The sequence below is a fragment of the Rhinoderma darwinii genome, chromosome 11, assembly GCF_050947455.1.
Source record: "Rhinoderma darwinii isolate aRhiDar2 chromosome 11, aRhiDar2.hap1, whole genome shotgun sequence".
Classification (NCBI taxonomy): Eukaryota; Metazoa; Chordata; class Amphibia; order Anura; family Rhinodermatidae; genus Rhinoderma; species Rhinoderma darwinii.
In genome coordinates this window covers 92,041,198-92,060,355 of record NC_134697.1, presented here as the reverse complement: position 1 = coordinate 92,060,355, position 19,158 = coordinate 92,041,198, and the positions used below count along the sequence as shown (strand labels likewise).

Genomic DNA, 19,158 nt, shown 5'->3' with positions numbered 1-19,158 from the left:
AGGGAACAGGGACATATTACCGGCATTGTGTCCCTGTAGCCTCCTGCAGGGGACATAATGGCCGTAATATGAGGGGACAGGGACAATACTACGGTGTCTTGTCTTTTGCCGGCTTAATGTAGTACGAGAGGAACACACAGTGTCTGTTCCCTCCTCTGTGCTAGGTTATAGTTATACAGGTGGAGAAGTCTCTAGTGTCCTGTCTGTGTCCGGGTAATGTACTGCTGGAGGAGCAGGTTCTGGGGTCTGGCCTGTGTCAGGTTAGTTTAGTAAAGGAGGAGCAGACTTGTGTCTTTCTGTGCTGGGAAATTGTAATACAGGTGGAGCAGACTCTGTTGTCTTGCCTGTGACGACTTATTGTAACATAAGTAGAGCAATCTCTGGTGTTTCCTCTGTGCTGGGTTATTGTAACACAGGTGGAGCAGTTTCTGGTGTCTCCTCTGTGCCAAGTTACAGTAAGACAGGCGGAAGACACTCCGACATCTCGTCTGTGCCGGGTTACCCTTGTGGGCTCTCTGCAGCTCCAGGTCGCCCCCGCATCGGACAATCAGCTTCCCGCACGTTAGACATTGTGGTAAAGAACCCTGTGATAGTGACAAGTGCCGGGAATAGAGGGAACGAGCTCCCGCAAACACATTTATCTTGTCCGATCACAGCGACGTGCAGATCGGCAGAACTATGGCAGAGATCCCGGGGCCTCCACCCGGCTCCTTCCCAGCATCTCTGCCAGTGAAGGCTAGAAATGAGTAGGGGGAATGTCAGGGAGGGGGAAGTCACGTAGAGAGCCCGCTCGCCCGGCCGCTTCTAGTCGGAAAGGGCTCTTATCCCGGGCAGGGAAGCACAAGGGGAGAGCGGAGCTTCACTCCTGTCAGATGAGGAAAGGAAGGACATGTGATCAGTGTCAGCCAATAGACGCTCAGGACAATCGCAGCAAATCACCAAGCAGCCGCTGTACATATAAGAGGCGCCCCCATCTCTGTTCTCAGTGTTTTTCCCTCGCAGAATAATTGTTTTAGTGGATTCCCGTGTTATACGATGGCAGAGACCGCACCAGCCGCCGCTGTCCCTCCCACCGAGCCTGCCGCCAAATCCAAGAAGCAGCCGAAAAAACCTGCAGCAGGGAGCGCCAAGAAAACCAAAAAACCCTCCGGTCCCAGCGTGTCCGAGCTCATCGTGAAAGCCGTGTCCGCCTCCAAAGAGCGCAGTGGGGTGTCTCTGGCCGCCCTGAAGAAGGCTCTGGCTGCTGGAGGATACGATGTAGACAAGAACAACAGCCGCCTGAAGATGGCGCTCAAGACTCTGGTGACCAAGGAAACCCTGCTCCAGGTGAAAGGCAGCGGCGCCTCCGGCTCCTTCAAGCTGAACAAGAAGCAGCAGGAGACTAAGGACAAAGCGGTCAAGAAGAAGCCGGCGGCTGCTGCCAAATTCCCGAAGAAGACTCCGGCCAAGAGCCTGACAAAGGCCAAGAGGCCTGCCGCTGCCAAGAAGGTGGCGAAGAGCCCCAAGAAGCCAAAACCTGCCCCCAAGAAAATAACAAAGAGCCCAGCAAAGAAGGCGGCCAAGCCCAAAGCTGCCAAGAGTCCGGCTAAGAAAGCTGCCAAGAGTCCGGCTAAGAAAGCTGCCAAGAGTCCGGCTAAGAAATCTGCCAAGAGTCCGGCTAAGAAGGCGTCTAAGTCCAGGAAGACCGTGACGAAGAAATAACCGAGAGCCGCCCGCTACTTGTCCCACAAAGGCTCTTTTCAGAGCCACCACCTTCTCCCCGGCAGAGCTGTATGATCACTGGCCGCTGTTTCCTCCGGTACAGACAGCAGCGCGATCCTGAGATAAAGGAGGCGCTATCATCGCGTGTGCACGGAGGAGCTTCATGTCCCTGTTACTCTATGACAAGTGTCATTTCTGGTCATCTGCGCTGGACGCCATAGTTGCTGTATCCGGACCTCCACAGTGTCCGTCCCGTCACTATGGTGTAACATCCAGGCAGAGTTTATCAGGTCACAGTCCACCAGGTGTAATGTGTGAATAAGGACCGGGGCAGCAATAGACTTGTAGCTTACAGCACAGGATCCACGTGAAGGAGGCCGATGGTTTACACTCTCTCCGGTGTAAATAGAGCACAATGTCCCCTCCTCCTCATTGCACGTGGTGGATGGTGACCCTTATATGCTGCCTCTGGATGTGGGGCACAGTGTCCTGTGTAAGGATGGGGTGGGGGATTGTCCCTTTGTGTAATCTATAAAACCACTGCAGCGGCGGATGATGGGGAAGTAGTCTCTTATATAACGCTGTGTACGTGATCTGCGGACATGGAAATACAGTGAGCTGTTACTGATGATAACTAATTCGCAGAGAGCTGGAGAAATGATCTCATTAACGCCCCCTGCTGTAAAAGCTGCGTGTGAACGTCATGTAAACCGGTGTCCGCCTCTTCGGAACGGTGATTGGTCGCAAATATCACATTTGCTTTGTCGGTCGCATATTTTTTTATGAAGAAGCCAATAGAATGTAGGGGTGTGCCTTTCATGGACCAATGAGGACACCCTCAAGTGTATAAATACTCTGCGCTTTCCTCTCCTCGTATCAGTCTACTAGTGTGCACGTTGATATAGAGCTATGGCCAGAACAAAGCAGACTGCGCGTAAATCCACCGGCGGGAAAGCGCCCCGCAAGCAGCTGGCTACTAAAGCTGCACGGAAGAGCGCTCCCGCTACCGGCGGAGTGAAGAAGCCTCATCGTTACCGCCCGGGCACAGTCGCTCTCCGTGAAATCCGCCGCTACCAGAAGTCCACCGAGCTTCTTATCCGTAAGCTGCCCTTCCAGCGCCTGGTGCGAGAGATCGCTCAGGACTTCAAGACCGATCTGCGCTTCCAGAGCTCAGCAGTCATGGCTCTGCAGGAGGCCAGCGAGGCTTATCTGGTGGGACTGTTTGAGGATACCAACCTGTGCGCCATCCACGCCAAGAGGGTCACCATCATGCCCAAAGACATTCAACTGGCCCGCAGGATCCGTGGGGAGAGGGCTTAGGTCTGAACCCGGCAACGACTACAACACAAAGGCTCTTTTCAGAGCCACCAAATCCTCCCTCAAACGAGCTGAATCCTTTTCCTCCGTTAATTCTACCGCGACTCTCCCGCTGGCTTCTCGGTGCTCTGCTATTAATATGTGGAGGTGCCATGTTAACCCTTTCAGTGCTTAGTTAGCGCCATTTACACTATAACCAGTCCCCGTCTCTAGCACTCACGTTATCCGGCCCTTTCAGCAGTCCTGTCATGTGTTATGCCGGGTGTCTGCGCTGTATTCATCACCTCCCTCTCCGGCTGTATCGCAGTGATAACCCGCCCCACTCCTCACTGATGACTGCACATCGCTCTTCCTATAATAACCTCCGCTGCTGCTGCGAGGAATGACGCCGTTATGTGCAGCTAATGATCCACCGCTGACCAGTGTGTGCGGAGTCCTTGTTCCCTTCTCCTTGTAAAGGCAAACCAGGCGCAGCGTGTAGGGTGGGGGAGCAGGTATCCTCCGCCCGGTGTGAACACAAGCGCAGGGGAATTCTACTCTTATTCTGTGAGGTCATGATCATCGGGTGTAGTCCTGGTCACCGTTGTAAATCAGAGATCTAAACGCATTAACACTGCCCGAGTCTTCTCCTCCCTATTCATTCTATAAAACCGTTGTGGTGCTGGTGGCCGGAGGGGTGATCTGCGGGCACACAAATCCTGAACCTGACGGCAGATAACGAGCAGCCGCCATACTAATCCAAGACGTCACGCTTGTTCCTTGTTTCCCTTAACATTACTCTTTAGATTTGGGGCAGATAGAGATTACACAGCAGTCGCGCTATAAACGGGAAAAGAGCGGCCACATCATCTATAGATCAGCTATGATGTCTGCTGGTGACCGCTCGTGTATCATCTGAGCAGCGACCTTCTACTTCTATATACACGGGCAGGGCCGCCATCAGGGGGGTATTACTGGTACTCCCGTCAGGGGCCCGGCCACATGGATGAAGTAAAAGGGGCCCGCCGGGCTGCTGTCGCCCCCCCCCCCCCTCAGACTGTTGCCCCCCCCTCGCAACGCTCACGGGCCCCCCCTTGCAACGCTCACGGGCCCCCCTCGCAACGCCCGTGGCACCCCCCTAGCGACACCCCCCTAGCGACACTCCCCTAGCAACACTCGCGGCAGCCCCTGCATACCTGTTGTAGCTTCACTGGAGGGGAAGATGCAGCATGTGCTGAAGCTGCGTGTGGAGATCCCGCCCCCCAGCTCCTCTACACTGCCGACCGGACCTGCAGGCTGGTGAGTATGTTCCCCTATCCATTCTGATTCCCATCCCCCTGACCCCATTTGTAGATTGTATAAAGTTGGTTAAAAAGTTTTTTGGTATTTTTTCGTTTTCCTAGCGCTTTTTTGCCGCGATTTTCGTAATCGCGGCAAAAATGGCGCAGTTTTGCCGCGATTATATAAAAATCGCGGCAAAACCGCGTGATTTGTGCCGCAATTACGAAAATTGCATAAAAAAAAGATACAAAACATGAAAAGTGCTGTTAGGCTATATTCTCACAGTGCGGTCAAGTCACGTTTTTTTGCAAAAATTGTGGCAAAAAAATGGGATTTCACCGCACTGTGTAACTAGACTAAGGCCTTATTCAGACGGCCGCATTCGGTCCGTGACATACGGAGCGTGTATCGGCTGTATCTCACAGGCTGACCACAATTCATGGTGCCGGACTCCTAGCATCATAGTTATCAGTGTTGCTGGGAGTCCCTGCCTCTCTGCGGGAATACTGTCCCATACTGTAATGATGCTTTCAGTACGGGACCGGGGACAGTATTCCCACGGGAAGGGAGGGACTATGATCATAGATAACTGTGATGCTAGAAACCCGGCTCCCTGAACTGTGGTCGGTCCGGGAAATATGGCCGATACACGCTCCGTATATCACAGACCGAACATGGACATCTGAATAAGCCACTTACTTGCCTCCTATTTTTGGTGCGGATTGTGCACTGAAAATTCACTACAAATGACAATATAAGGCCTTATTCACACGAACGGGTTATACGTCCGTGATACTTATTACGTCGCACGGACTTATGTTAGTGAATGGGGCCGTTCAGACTGTCAGTGAATTTCACGCAGCGTGTGTGCGCTGTGTAAAACTCACGACATGTCATATACTTGCCCGTGTTTCGCGCAGCACACACCCATTGAAGTCATTGGGTGCGTGCAAATCGTGCACGGCACACGGAAGCACTTCCGGGTGACGCGCGTGATTCCCGCTACACAGGGCCGTCATCAGGGGGGTATTAGGGGTACTAGTGTAGGGGGCACGGCCAAACTTAATTGAAAGGGGGGCCCGGCAACTGCCGCGACTTGCCTTTGGTAGAAAAAAACAGGCCCCTGCAATGGGGCCTGTTCTTTTCACCAAAACAATGTCGTGAGCTGCGGGCCCCCCTCTCGTCAAACACCGCCGTGAGCTGCGGGCCCCCCTCTCATCACCGCCGCGAAACACCGCTTGCGCGCGCGAACGACCGCAAGCTCGCGCACGCGCTCGCATGACCGCGCCCACGCGCGAACGACCAGGCGCGCCGCCGAGAGGGAGGCGGTGCGCCCGCAACACAAGTCCGATCTACGGGGAAGGACAGCCACACAGGGACAGCGGCGCACAGTTTACTTACCTGCTGGCCCGACTCCGCCTCCTCGTCCGACTCCTCCTCCTCGTCCGACTCCGCCTCGTCCTCCTTCTCCAGAGCGTAGCTGCGTAAGGAGAGGGGGGGGAGTCTAGTTGTTGCGCGGCGGCAGGAGTTCTACGATCCCCGCCATTTTCTGGAGCCTGGAGGTCAAGGACGACATCTGGACCGAAGACATCGCCTGAAGAGGACTGGAGTGGGAGCAGCTCTTCTGACACGGTGAGTAAAGTGTCTCAAAGTGCTGTTTATGTATGGCCCTGTTCACACAGAGTATTTTGCAGGCCGAAAAAATCTGCCTCAAAATTCCTTAAAGAATTTTGAGGCAGATTTTGACCTGCCCACACTATCTTGCCGCGTTTTTTGCTGCGTTTTTTGCCCGCTGCGATTGAGGACAGCAGACAAAAAACGCAGCGAAAAATGCATTTTCTGCCTCCCATTGATTTCGATGGGAGGACAGAGGCGGAACCGCGGCAAGAAAGGACGTGCTGCTTTTCCCTTTTTCCGCGACTGGCTCCCATTGATTTCAGATTAAATCAATGGGAGGCGGTTTTGGAAGTTTTTTGGTGCTGATTCTGACGCAGTGTCCGAGTCAATATCAAGGCCCAAAAACTCTGTGAACTGGGCCTTATTGTTAGGGCTTATTCAGACGAACGTGTAATACATCCGTGCAACGCGCGTGATATGTTACTCTATGGGGCCGTGCAGACTGTCAGTGATTTTCACTCTGCTGCGACTGTAATACGCTGCGGATTTTCCACAATAAAATGTGTTGCATAAAATCCGCAGTGTTCATGCCTAGTGTGTTCCTACCCTAAGGCCGGATTTACACAAGCGTGTGCTTTTTGCGTGCGCAAAAACGTGGCGTTTTGCGCATGCAAAAGGTCCATAACCGCTCCGTGTGTCAGCAGCGTATGATGCGCGGCTGCGTGATTTTCGCGCAGCCGCCATCATTATGACACTGTTTGTATGTTCGTAGCACGTGGTGCTTTTCTGTTTTCATTCATAGTTTATACGGCTGCGGAAGTGCTGGGCGGGATTTTCACACACCCATTGACTTCAATGGGTGCGTGATTCGTGAACAATGCACAAATATAGGACATGTCGTGAGTTTTACGCAGCGGACACACGGACACACGCTGCATGAAACTCACTGACAGTCGGCACGGCCCCATAGAGTAACATAGGTCCGTGCGAGGCGCGTGAAAATCACGCGCGTTGCACGGATGTATTACACGTTCGTCTGAATAAGCCCTAACAATAAGGCCAAGTTCACAGAGTTTTTGGGCCTTGATATTGACTCGGACACTGCGTCAGAATCAGCACCAAACAACTTCCAAAACCGCCTCCCATTGATTTAATCTGAAATCAATGGGAGCCAGTCGCGGAAAAAAGAAAAAGCAGCACGTCCTTTCTTGCCGCGGTTCCGCCTCTGACCTGCCATCGAAATCAATGGGAGGCAGAAAATTCATTTTTCCCTGCGTTTTTTGTCTGCTGTCCTCAATCGCCGCGGGCAAAAAACGCGGCAAGATAGTTTGGGCAGGTCAAAATCTGCCTCAAAATTCGGTGCGCAGTTCGCGGGTGCGCATGCGTGGGAGTTTGCGGGTGCGCGCGATCGGTTGCACGGGCGGCAGTGTTTGACGGCCCCCATGACGACCCCCATGCTACCCAGGGCCGCCATCAGGGGGGGTATTATGGGTACTGATGTGAGAGGCCCGGCCAAACCTAATTGAAAGGGGGGCCCGCAGCGCATGACATTCTTTTGGTGAAAAAAACAAGCCCCATTGCAGGGGCCTGTTTTTTTTTTCTACCAAAGGCAAGTCGCGGCAGTTGCCGGGCCCCCCTTTCAATTAGGTTTGGCCGGGCCTCTCACATCAGTACCCATAATACCCCCCCCCCCTGATGGCGGCCCTGGGTACCATGATATGGTGCTGGACGGAGTACCGTTAACAGGCGGTGCCACGGTAGGGGGGCCCAGAAAATTTAGCTGTAGGGGGCCCTGAAATTCCTGATGGCGGCCCTGTACACGGGGGTAGGGAATTTTGGGAATAGCTCCATCTAGTGACCAGCAATGGGAAATATTATAAATTAGAATTAATTTATAATATTTCCTGACTCGTGAAAAAAATAAAAAAAATTTGAACAATGTTTAATCACCTACACACTAAATGTTTAATTTAAAAAAAACAAACATGTTTTTCTGGCAACACATTGCCTTTAACATTACTCTTTAGATTTGGGGCAGATAGCGAATACACAGCAGTCGCGCTATAAACGGGAAAAGAGCGGCCGGTATTGTAAAATGAACGTGAAATTCAAAATCTGAGTTAAGCCAATCAACGGGAGGGGGAGGGATTGGTAATGTGAATTTACTGAAAGAAACGCCCCGGAAGTGACATGAATAACAGTTCTCTCTCTGGTCCACCCAAGGTCTATATAAAGACGCACCCCGCGGTTCTCGGTATAATATTTCTCTTCAGCTCCAGCTTACAGGATGTCTGGTCGTGGTAAAGGAGGAAAAGGACTCGGAAAGGGCGGTGCTAAGCGGCACAGGAAGGTGCTCCGTGATAACATTCAGGGCATCACCAAGCCTGCAATTCGCCGTCTAGCTCGCAGGGGAGGCGTCAAACGCATCTCCGGTCTCATCTATGAAGAGACTCGCGGCGTCCTGAAGGTTTTCCTGGAGAATGTCATCCGTGACGCCGTCACCTACACCGAGCACGCCAAGAGGAAGACCGTCACCGCTATGGACGTGGTGTACGCGCTCAAACGCCAGGGCCGCACTCTCTACGGCTTCGGAGGTTAAAGGGGTTGTCCCAAGTTGACTCAAATTTTTTTTTTTATACATTCTAAGCAGGAAATGAATTTTAAAACATTTGGTGTTAAAAAAAAAATTAAATTCATTTCCTAAGTGCCTTTTTTTTACACTTGATAACTCAGCAAGTGCTGGTTATCTTTTCTAAAAAGGGGCGTGAGCGGCTCGATGTCAATCAAGCCGCTCCGCTCTGCAGTGTGCGCGCTCCCGATGTTGCTAGATACTGTAGTTCTAGCAACATCGGGAGAATGTTCGTCTCAAGCGGGCATGGTAAGCCCGATTGAGACGAACTTACCGTGAATGTACTGTACACTACACTACACTACATTCACCCCGTTTCGGCAAGCCACTTTTTCCTCCCCCACCCTGTCACTACATTTTTGTACCCGCCGCATCGGTGCTGCATCAGCACCCGGCGAACAACTAAAAATATATAAAATAAAATAATAATCACCTAAGACGTTCTAACGGCGCTCTGAACGATCCCGTCACTTGCCATCTTCCTTCTTCTTGGCGCCGCTGGCATTCATAGTAACAATGCGTTGTGGCGCAGATGACGTAATCATATCAGGCCCACGTGATTACTTCATCTGCGCCCACCGCTCTGTTATTGTGAATGGGAGAAGAAAAGTGACGGGACCGTTCAGCTCTTCGTGGGAACGTCTTAGGTGAGTTTATTTTTGTATGTATGTTGTTATGTATGTATGTATATGTTTTCTTGTATGTATGTTGTCATGTTTGTATGTGTATGTATGTGTATATGTGCATGTATGTTTGCATGTATGTATGTTTTCATGTATGTATGTTTGCATGTATGTATGTTTGCATATATGTATGTTTGCTTGTATGTATGTTTGCTTGTATGTTTGCTTGTATGTATGTTTGCTTGTATGTATGTTTGCATATTTGTATGTGTATATGTGCATGTATGTGTATATGTGCATGTATTTTTGCTTGTATGTATGTATGCTTGCTTGTATGTATGTATGTTTGCATGTATGTATGTCTGCTTGTATGTTTGCTTGTATGTATGTATGTTTGCTTGTATGTATGTATGTTTTCATGTATGTATGTTTGCATATATGTATGTTTGCTTGTATGTTTGCTTGTATGTATGTTTGCATGTATGTATGTTTGCATATACGTATGTTTGCATGTATGTATGTATGTATGTATGTTTGTATGTGTATATGTGCATGTATGTGTATATGTGCATGTATGTGTATATGTGCATGTATGTTTGCTTGTATGTATGTTTGCTTGTATGTATGTTTGCTTGTATGTATGCTTGCTTGTATGTATGTTTGCATGTATGTATGTTTGCTTGTATGTATGTTTGCTTGTATGTATGTTTGCTTGTATGTATGTATGTGCATGTATGTGTATATGTGCATGTATGTTTGCATGTATGTATGTTTGTATGTATGTTTTCATGTATGTATGTTTGCATGTATGTATGTTTTCTTGTATGTATGTATGTTTTCTTGTATGTATGTTGTCATGTTTGTATGTTTTCATGTATGTGTTTTCATGTATGTATGTTGTCATGTTTGTATGTGTATATGTGCATGTATGTTTGCATGTATGTATGTTTGCATGTATGTATGTTTTCATGTATGTATGTTTGCATGTATGTATGTAGTCATGTTTGTATGTGTGTATGTTTTCATGTATGTGTTTTCATGTAGGTATGTTTGCATGTATGTATGTTTGTATGTATGTTTTCATGTATGTATGTTGTCATGTTTGTATGTGTATACGTGCATGTATGTTTGTTTGTATATATGTCTGTATGGCCATGTATGATACTGTCTGCTGGCGCCCTGTATCTAAGCCAACTTTGCCGCAGGCTTCTATACATGGTATAACAGTCAGTATCACACATGAAAGTGAAAGTAAGCCTACGACATGTTTTATTTCATTTTTTTTTTTATATTTTTGATTTTTTTACAGGTTTGGTGTTTGGACTACGTCGGTTTCGAGGACTACTTAGATGACGCTTTTTTTTTCATCAATAAAATGGTTAATGAGGGTTGTGTTGGGGTTGCTTTATTTCAATAAAATATTTTATCTATATCTTTTCTTCAAGTTTTATTACTATCACTTTAGTAATGGCCGCGGTCTGAGTGACAACATCCATTACTAAGGCGGGGCTTAGTGTTAGCCGGTGCAGAGGCTAACACTAAACACCATTATTACCCCGGTACCCACCACCACCAGGGGTGCCGGGAAGAGCTGGGTACGATCCAGTACCCGACCATCTGTTGTGATGGTAGGGCTCTGGGGCGGCCGCAGGCTGGTATTATGAGGCTGGGAAGGGCCAAAAACAGTGGACCTTCCCACCCTTGTAATGCTAGGCTGCTGCTGCTGTGTTGTATCTGGCTGGTTATAAAAATGGGGGGGACCCCACGTCATTTTTTTTTAATTATTTATTTATTATTTTTATTAAAAAGACATGGGGTTCCACCCAATTTATCATAACCAGCCACATACAACACAGTGTTATTAGCCTGGGAATAGACAAAACCAGTGGCCCTTCCCACCCATGTAATGCCAGGCTGCTGCGGCCTTGTATATGGCTGGTTATTAAAAATGTGGGGGACCCAACGTCTATTGTTAAATTTTACAAAAAAAACGACGTGGGGGTCCCCCCCATTTTTATAACCAGCCCGATACAACACAGCAGCAGCAGCCTAGCATTACAAGGGTGGGAAGGTCCACTGTTTTTGGCCCTTCCCAGCCTCATAATACCAGCCTACGGCCGCCCCAGTACCCGACCATCACAACAGATGGTCGGGTACTGGATCGTACCAAGCTCTTCCCGGCACCCCTGGTGGTGGTGGGTACCGGGGTAATAATGGGTGGTTAGTGCTAGCCTCTGCACCGGCTAACACTAAGTACCGCCTTAATAATGGACGCTGTCAATCAGCCAACTGCCATTATCTAGGCACTAATAAAGTTTGAAAAAAAAACACAAAGACAATTTTTTTTTATTGAAATAAGAAATCCCCAACAAAACCCTCGTTAACCATTTTATTAAAATTTTCAAAAAACGTAGATCTACGCAGTAGTCCAACGAATCGAAAGACGTAGTCCAATCGGTACATCAAAATCTGCAACAACATTAAAAAAAAGTTAGCAATGTGAACAATACCGATACTTATGCTCACCTACACACACACAAACAACCACACACAAACATATACACAAACACATAAACACACACCCATATATTACACAAACACACACATAAACACATATACACACACATATACACACACACGTATACACAAACACATGTACACAAACACACCCATATATACACAAACACACACACATATACACAAACACACACGTATACAAAAACACACACAAACATATACACACAAACCTATACACATATGCACAAACACACCCATATATACACAAACACACACATATACACACACATATGCATACATATACACATATGCACAAACACCCATATATACACAAACACACACATATACACATATACATATACAAAAACACACAAACATATACACACAAACATGCACAAACACACCCACATACACAAACACACACACACATAAACACACAAACACACACACAAACATATACACAAACACACATATACACACAAACATATACACAAACACATGTACACAAACAAACCCACATATACACAAACATATACATATATACACAAACACACCCATATATACACACACACACACATATATACACAAACACACCCATATATACACAAACACACACACATAAACACACCAAAAAAGCACACACACATATACACACAAACATATACACATATACACACAAACATATGTACACAAACACACCCATATATACACAAACACATACACAAACCCACACATATACAAAAACACACACAAACATATACACAAACACACCCATATATACACACACACAAATATACACAAACACAAAAATATACACAAACATATACACACAAATACACCCATATATACACTCACACATAAACACACACACATATACACAAACACACCCATATATACACAGACACACACACACACACACACTTACCTTTAGCGGAGCGCAGACTTCTCGCGACCGCGACGGGTGCCTTCCACTTCATCTCCTTGCATCTCCTGCGCATGCGCCGAGATGCGCGTTCATGAGTAAATGACATCCTCTGCTCCGGACGCAGAGGATGTCATTACGCATGCGCGGACACCGCTAAAGGTAAATAGCGGTGGCCGGGAACCTAGGCAACGAGCAGGATACAAAGAGGGACCGACCGCAACTTCAATCAACGATATCAAGAAAACGACATCGCTGGACGACGGACAGGTAATTAGAATTCTTCTTATTTTTACATGGGGGAGCTTTATAGCTCCATTTATCAACTTGGGACAACCCCTTTAATTCCGCTCCTGTTCTGCTCCATCTTACACAACACAGGCTCTTCTCAGAGCCGCCACATCCTCTATAGATCAGCTATGATGTCTGCTGGTGACCGCTCGTGTATCTGAGCAGTGACCTTCTACTTCTATATACACGGGGGTAGGGGCTTCAGTATCACGTCCGTCTTCCAGTGAGGTGCCGGATATGTGGACTGCAGTGTGTCCCCTAATAGCGTCCTAGAAGCAGCTGACTGAAGCCGGTCTTGGACCAGGGAATGTTAATCAGAAGGGAGAGTACCTTAGTGCTATACTTGCTGGCGAGTGATCCTCCGGCAGGAAAACACATCCTCGTAGCGGCGCTGCCGGACGCCGTTTGTGCCGATGCCTGCACGTACACGAGTGGCAGAAACTCACCGCTGAATATCCGCTCAGTTGCTCATAGCGCTGTATAAGCGCACGAGCAGTGGATCAAACAGCGGACTTGCGGTGTTGCTTCTTCGGCGTCCAGCTTGCTGCTGGGCAACGTGCTTTCCGCAATCCTTGGAGAGAGGGCCAGTGTTTTCTTAGCTGCTGTCACTGCTACTAATGTTACCAGATTCTTACAACAAACAATAAATCTGTTACTGGGACCAACTTTGACACAAGTATCGGCTCGGCCCGTATCTCATTCTGCCGGACGGCTGGGATTAATAAGGCTGCTGGCAATAAATCTGTTAACCTCTAGTACTAATAATGAATCTGTCTGCTGTCCCTATATAGGACTCACTTTATTACAGTAACGCGTGCAGTTTCTTGCAGAGCAACATTTAGTGAGACGCATTCAATGAATGAAAAAGGACAAACTGATGCAGCTGATACGGCATTTTCCAAGAGCAAAACCCAATGTTGGAGGGGCCGTGTTTTCCAAGCTGCTCTCATTGCTACAAATGTTACGAGATTTTCAAAACAAACTACCAATTTGTAGCACCAAGTTCCACATAAGTATGGACTTGCATTGTCTTGTATGTCACTTTGCCAGACTGCTGGTATAATCGAGCTGCTGGCATTACAATGACAGGAAACAGAATGCACCTATTTCTACTTCGTACTAACACTGTGCGTTGTCTATACTTAGGACTCCCCTCATCCCACTAAGGGTATGTTCACACGGCCTATTTACGGACGTAAATCGGGCGTTTTTGCCCCGAATTACGCCCGAAAATAGCGCCTCAATAGCGCTGACAAACATCTGCCCATTGAAAGCAATGGGCAGACGTTTGTCTGTTCACACGAGGCGTATATTTACGCGCCGCTGTCAAAAGACGGCGCGTAAATAGACGCCCGCGTCAAAGAAGTGACCTGTCACTTCTTTGGCCGTAATTAGAGCCGTTATTCATTGACTCCAATGAATAGCAGCGCTAATTACGGCCGTACTTGACGCGGCGTTCAAGCGCCTGCACATGCCGGTACGGTTGAAATTACGGGGATGTTTTCAGGCTGAAACATCCCCGTAATTTCAGCCGTAACGGACGCCCTCGTGTGAACATACCCTAACGCATGAAGTTGCTGCAGAGTAACATTTAGTGAGACGCATTCGAAGAATCCAGTGAGACTGGAAGATATAATTTAAGACACTATGTAGTCGGGGGCGGGTTGTAGATCGTGAACATGAATCACTGGAGTAGTTGTACTATTAATGTGTCCTGTACAGTATAGTTAGTGCACCAATGAGGACAGCGCCACCATCTGCACGAGGCAGTAGTGAATGTATAGGTCATGAGTAACGCGGTTCTACACCCACCCACCCTACGGCTTCCTCTTCAATGTTTATCCCCGCGGTATATGAATTGATATGGCTAGATCTCTGTACAAGCAGAGCCACTTATCTGGCGCAGAACGTTTACATATCGGAGATCAGCGGTGAGCTCTGTTCTAAGGACCATGTGGGCGGCTCTTAAAAGAGCCTTTGTGGTTAAATGTGGATAAGCAGCGCTCACTTGCTCTTGGCGCTTTTGCTGCTCTCGGTCTTCTTGGGCAGCAGAACGGCCTGGATGTTGGGCAGGACGCCTCCCTGAGCGATGGTCACACCACCCAGCAGCTTGTTGAGCTCCTCGTCATTGCGCACGGCCAGCTGCAGGTGACGGGGGATGATTCGGGTCTTCTTGTTGTCCCGGGCGGCATTTCCGGCCAGTTCCAGGATCTCAGCGGTCAGATATTCCAGCACAGCGGCCAGGTAGACCGGAGCGCCGGCGCCGACCCTCTGAGCGTAGTTACCCTTGCGGAGAAGTCTGTGCACACGACCGACAGGGAACTGAAGTCCTGCCCGGGATGAGCGGGTCTTGGCTTTAGCCCGCACTTTGCCTCCTTGCTTTCCTCTTCCAGACATGTCTATTATCTGATCAGATCTAACGGCTGCGCTCCCACCGTCACTTCTTATACCCGGATGGAGCAGAGAGCTTCTTCTCTGATTGGCCGCATCTAAAACTGATATTCAACGCCAGACGCTGTAGCCAATGAGGAAGTAGAATATTTCTATAGACTCGCAGATAACACCACGCCCCCTCCTCTGTCTCTACCAATAGGAACATCTCCCGCCTGAACTCGAATGGAGCAGGAATAAAGCAGCAGCGGCGGATTCTTCTCATTAGGCGCCAAGTAATGTGCCCCGTCCCTGTAGGAAGGACCCAAAGGCTCTTCTAAGAGCCCCCCACCAAGTCTACAACAGAGCTGCCGCCTCCATCTTGTGCTTATTCGTGCGCATGTCCTTATTCCCGCTGGTCTCCCATGTCTGGAAGAGTCGTTCAGTCCGTGCAGCCGCTCCTTCATGCTGCAGGATATGGGGGAACATTCCCGGGTGTGATAGCGCAGAGCTGCTGCTGCTGCATTAGGGGCTTATCTGCGGGCTGCACGGGCTGATTCTTCTCCATCCAACGATACCGTGAAACGCACAATTCAAACGTCCGCTGCCAATCTCCAGTATAAAGGTGGTGACGTACAAACATGTAACACGTCTTTATTGCATCCGTATCGTTCCCGAATTACCGGCATTATGTCCCTGTTCCCTCATATTACAGGCATTATGTCCCTGTTCCCTCATCTTACCGGCATTATGTCCCTGTTCCATCATATTACCGGCTTTATGTCCCTGTTCCTTCATATTACCGGCATCATGTCCTTGTTCCTTCCTATTACCGGCATTATGTCCCTGTTCCTTCATATTACCGGCATTATGTCCCTGTTCCTTCATATTACAGGCATTATGTCCCTGTTCCTTCATATTACAGACATTATTTCCCTGTTCCTTCATATTACAGGCATTATGTCCCTGTTCCTTCATATTACCGGCATTATGTCCCTGTTCCTTCATATTACCGGCATTATGTCCCTGTTCCTTCATATTACCAGCATTATGTCCCTGTTCCTTCATATTACCGGCATCATGTCCTTGTTCCTTCCTATTACCGGAATTACGTCCCTGTTCCTTCATATTACAGCCATTATGTCCCTGTTCCATCATATTACCGGCTTTATGTCCCTGTTCCTTCATATTACCGGCATCATGTCCTTGTTCCTTCCTATTACCGGCATTACGTATCTGTTCCTTCATATTACAGGCATTATGTCCCTGTTCCTTCATATTACCGGCATTATGTCCCTGTTCCTTCATATTACCGGCATTATGTCCCTGTTCCTTCATATTACCGGCATCATGTCCTTGTTCCTTCCTATTACCGGAATTACGTCCCTGTTCCTTCATATTACAGCCATTATGTCCCTGTTCCTTCATATTACCGGCATTGTGTCCCTGTTCCTTCATATTACCGGAGTTATGTTCTTGTTTGTAGCCTCAAACTCTGGTTGACTGGTTATTGTAATACAAGTGGAGCAGACTCTGGTGTCTCCTCTGTGCCGGGTATTGTAATACAAGTGGAGCAGACTCTGGTGTCTCCTCTGTGCCGGGTATTGTAATACAGGCGGAGCAGACTGGTGTCTCGTCTGTGCCGGGTATTGTAATATAAGTGGAGCAGACTCTGGTGTCTCCTCTGTGCCGGGTATTGTAATACAAGTGGAGCAGACTCTGGTGTCTCCTCTGTGCCGGGTATTGTAATACAAGTGGAGCAGACTCTGGTGTCTCCTCTGTGCCGGGTATTGTAATACAAGTGGAGCAGACTCTGGTGTCTCGTCTGTGCCAGGTATTGTAATACAAGTGGAGCAGACTCTGGTGTCACACGACCTATTTTCAGACGTAATTCAGGCGTATTACGCCTCGAATTAAGCCTGAAAAGACGTCTCCATTACGTCTGCAAACATCTGCCCGTTGCTTGCAATGAGTTTTACGATATTCTGTTCAGACAAGCTGTAATTTTACACGTCGCTGTCAAAAAACGGCACGTAAAAATACGCCCGCGACAAACAAGTGCAGGACACTTCTTGGGACGTTTTTGGAGTCATTATTCATTGACTCCAATGAAGAACAGCTCCAATTACGTCTGTAAAGGACGGCGCGAAAAACGCAAGTACTTGCAATTACGTCTGAAATTCAGGAGCTGTTTTCGCCTGAAAACAGCTCCGTAATTTCAGACGTATTTTGCGTGTGAACATATCCTTATTGTTACACATGATTAGCAGACTGTGGTGTCTCGTCTGTGCTGGTTTGTTGTAGAAGAGTAGCAGCAGACTCTTTGGCGTAACTACAGCAGCTGCTACCTACGGGGCCCGCGGCTTGTGGGGGCCAGTGCCGCCAGCTGACACGCTCCCCCCATATGCTCGGTGGCGCCGCTAGCAGCCATTATGGCTAGTACAGCGGTAGTGCTGCTACTATGGGGCCCACGCCTCCGAGCCTCTAACAAGTATAGGCAGGGCGACACAGGCCCTCTCATGCCCGTAGGCGTCGCTACCACCAGAGGGGGCCCCGGTGCTAGCGACAGCCAAATACATGCATTAGCGCTGAATGGCCGGGCATGTTTTGTGCCTGACCATTCAGCGCCTTACAATGACGCTGATTGGCTAGCGGTGCTTTGACGTCATCGCGCCGCTTCCGTGCTTGAAAGGTGCTGATTGACGGGGCAAGTCATTCTGCCCCGCCAATCAGCGTCATTGAACGACGCGTCGTTCAGCTCCTGCAGACCCGCTCAGAAGAGAGCATGTCTGCATTGTCAGCGGACAGGGTGGGAACGGGGTCATGTGAGCATGTAAAGTTTTTTTCTCATAAAACTGTGAGTGGCATTATCTATAGTGGGGGCTCTAGCTACAGGGGGGTCGTCTATATGTGGGCCACTATATACAGGGGGTCTATATGTGGGGATGTGGGCACGATCTACAGGGGTGGTCTATATGTGGGGATGTGGTGCACTATATACAGGGGAGGGTCTATATGTGGGGATGTGGGCCACTATATACAGTGAAGGAAATAAGTATTTGATCCCTTGCTGATTTTGTAAGTTTGCCCACTGTCAAAGACATGAACAGTCTAGAATTATTAGGCTAGGTTAATTTCACCAGTGAGAGATAGATTATATTAAAAAAAAACAGAAAATCACATGTTTCCCCCTCCATGCTTGACTGTGGGGACGGTGTTCTTTGGGTCATAGGCAGCATTTCTCTTCCTCCAAACACGGCGAGTTGAGTTAATGCCAAAGAGCTCAATTTTAGTCTCATCTGACCACAGCACCTTCTCCCAATCACTCTCAGAATCATCCAGATGTTCATTTGCAAACTTCAGACGGGCCTGTACATGTGCCTTCTTGAGCAGGGGGACCTTGCGGGCACTGCAGGATTTTAATCCATTACGGCGTAATGTGTTACCAATGGTTTTCTTGGTGACTGTGGTCCCAGCTGCCTTGAGATCATTAACAAGTTCCCCCCGTGTAGTTTTCGGCTGAGCTCTCACCTTCCTCAGGATCTAGGATACCCCACGAGGCGAGATTTTGCATGGAGCCCCAGATCGATGTCGATTGACAGTAATTTTGTGTCTTCCATTTTCTTACTATTGCACCAACAGTTGTCTCCTTCTCACCCAGCCTCTTACTTATGGTTTTGTAGCCCATTCCAGCCTTGTGCAGGTCTATGATCTTGTCCCTGACATCCTTAGAAAGCTCTTTGGTCTTGCCCATGTTGTAGAGGTTAGAGTCAGACTGATTCATTGAGTCTGTGGACAGGAGTCTTTTATACAGGTGACCATGTAAGAGCTGTCTATAATGCAGGCACCAAGTTGATTTGGAGCAGTAACTGGTCTGGAGGAGGCTGAACTCTTAATGGTTGGTAGGGGAT

At 48.4% G+C, this 19,158-nt stretch overlaps 3 protein-coding genes and 1 long non-coding RNA gene across 4 annotated transcripts in view; 3 read left to right on the top strand and 1 right to left on the bottom strand.

Moving 5' to 3' along the window:
- Positions 1 to 1,035: 1,035 nt before the first annotated feature.
- Positions 1,036 to 1,721, top strand: LOC142663358 (histone H1.5-like). Its single transcript, XM_075841963.1, has one exon. The coding sequence runs from the start codon at positions 1,036 to 1,038 to the stop codon at positions 1,699 to 1,701; it is 666 nt and encodes a 221-aa protein (XP_075698078.1). The 3' UTR covers positions 1,702 to 1,721.
- Positions 1,722 to 2,610: 889 nt separating this feature from the next.
- LOC142663039 (histone H3) lies at positions 2,611 to 3,021 on the top strand. Its single transcript, XM_075841336.1, has one exon. It carries the CDS (start codon positions 2,611 to 2,613, stop codon positions 3,019 to 3,021), a length of 411 nt encoding a protein of 136 aa, XP_075697451.1.
- Positions 3,022 to 4,198: 1,177 nt separating this feature from the next.
- LOC142663390 (uncharacterized) overlaps positions 4,199 to 19,158 on the top strand; it is a 221,122-nt gene continuing 206,162 nt past the window's right edge. The window contains exon 1 of the long non-coding RNA XR_012851088.1: positions 4,199 to 4,296. This is a non-coding gene — a long non-coding RNA (uncharacterized LOC142663390). The remainder of the gene's footprint in view (positions 4,297 to 19,158) is intronic.
- LOC142663372 (histone H2A type 1-like) lies at positions 14,882 to 15,274 on the bottom strand. Its single transcript, XM_075841978.1, has one exon. The coding sequence runs from the start codon at positions 15,272 to 15,274 to the stop codon at positions 14,882 to 14,884; it is 393 nt and encodes a 130-aa protein (XP_075698093.1).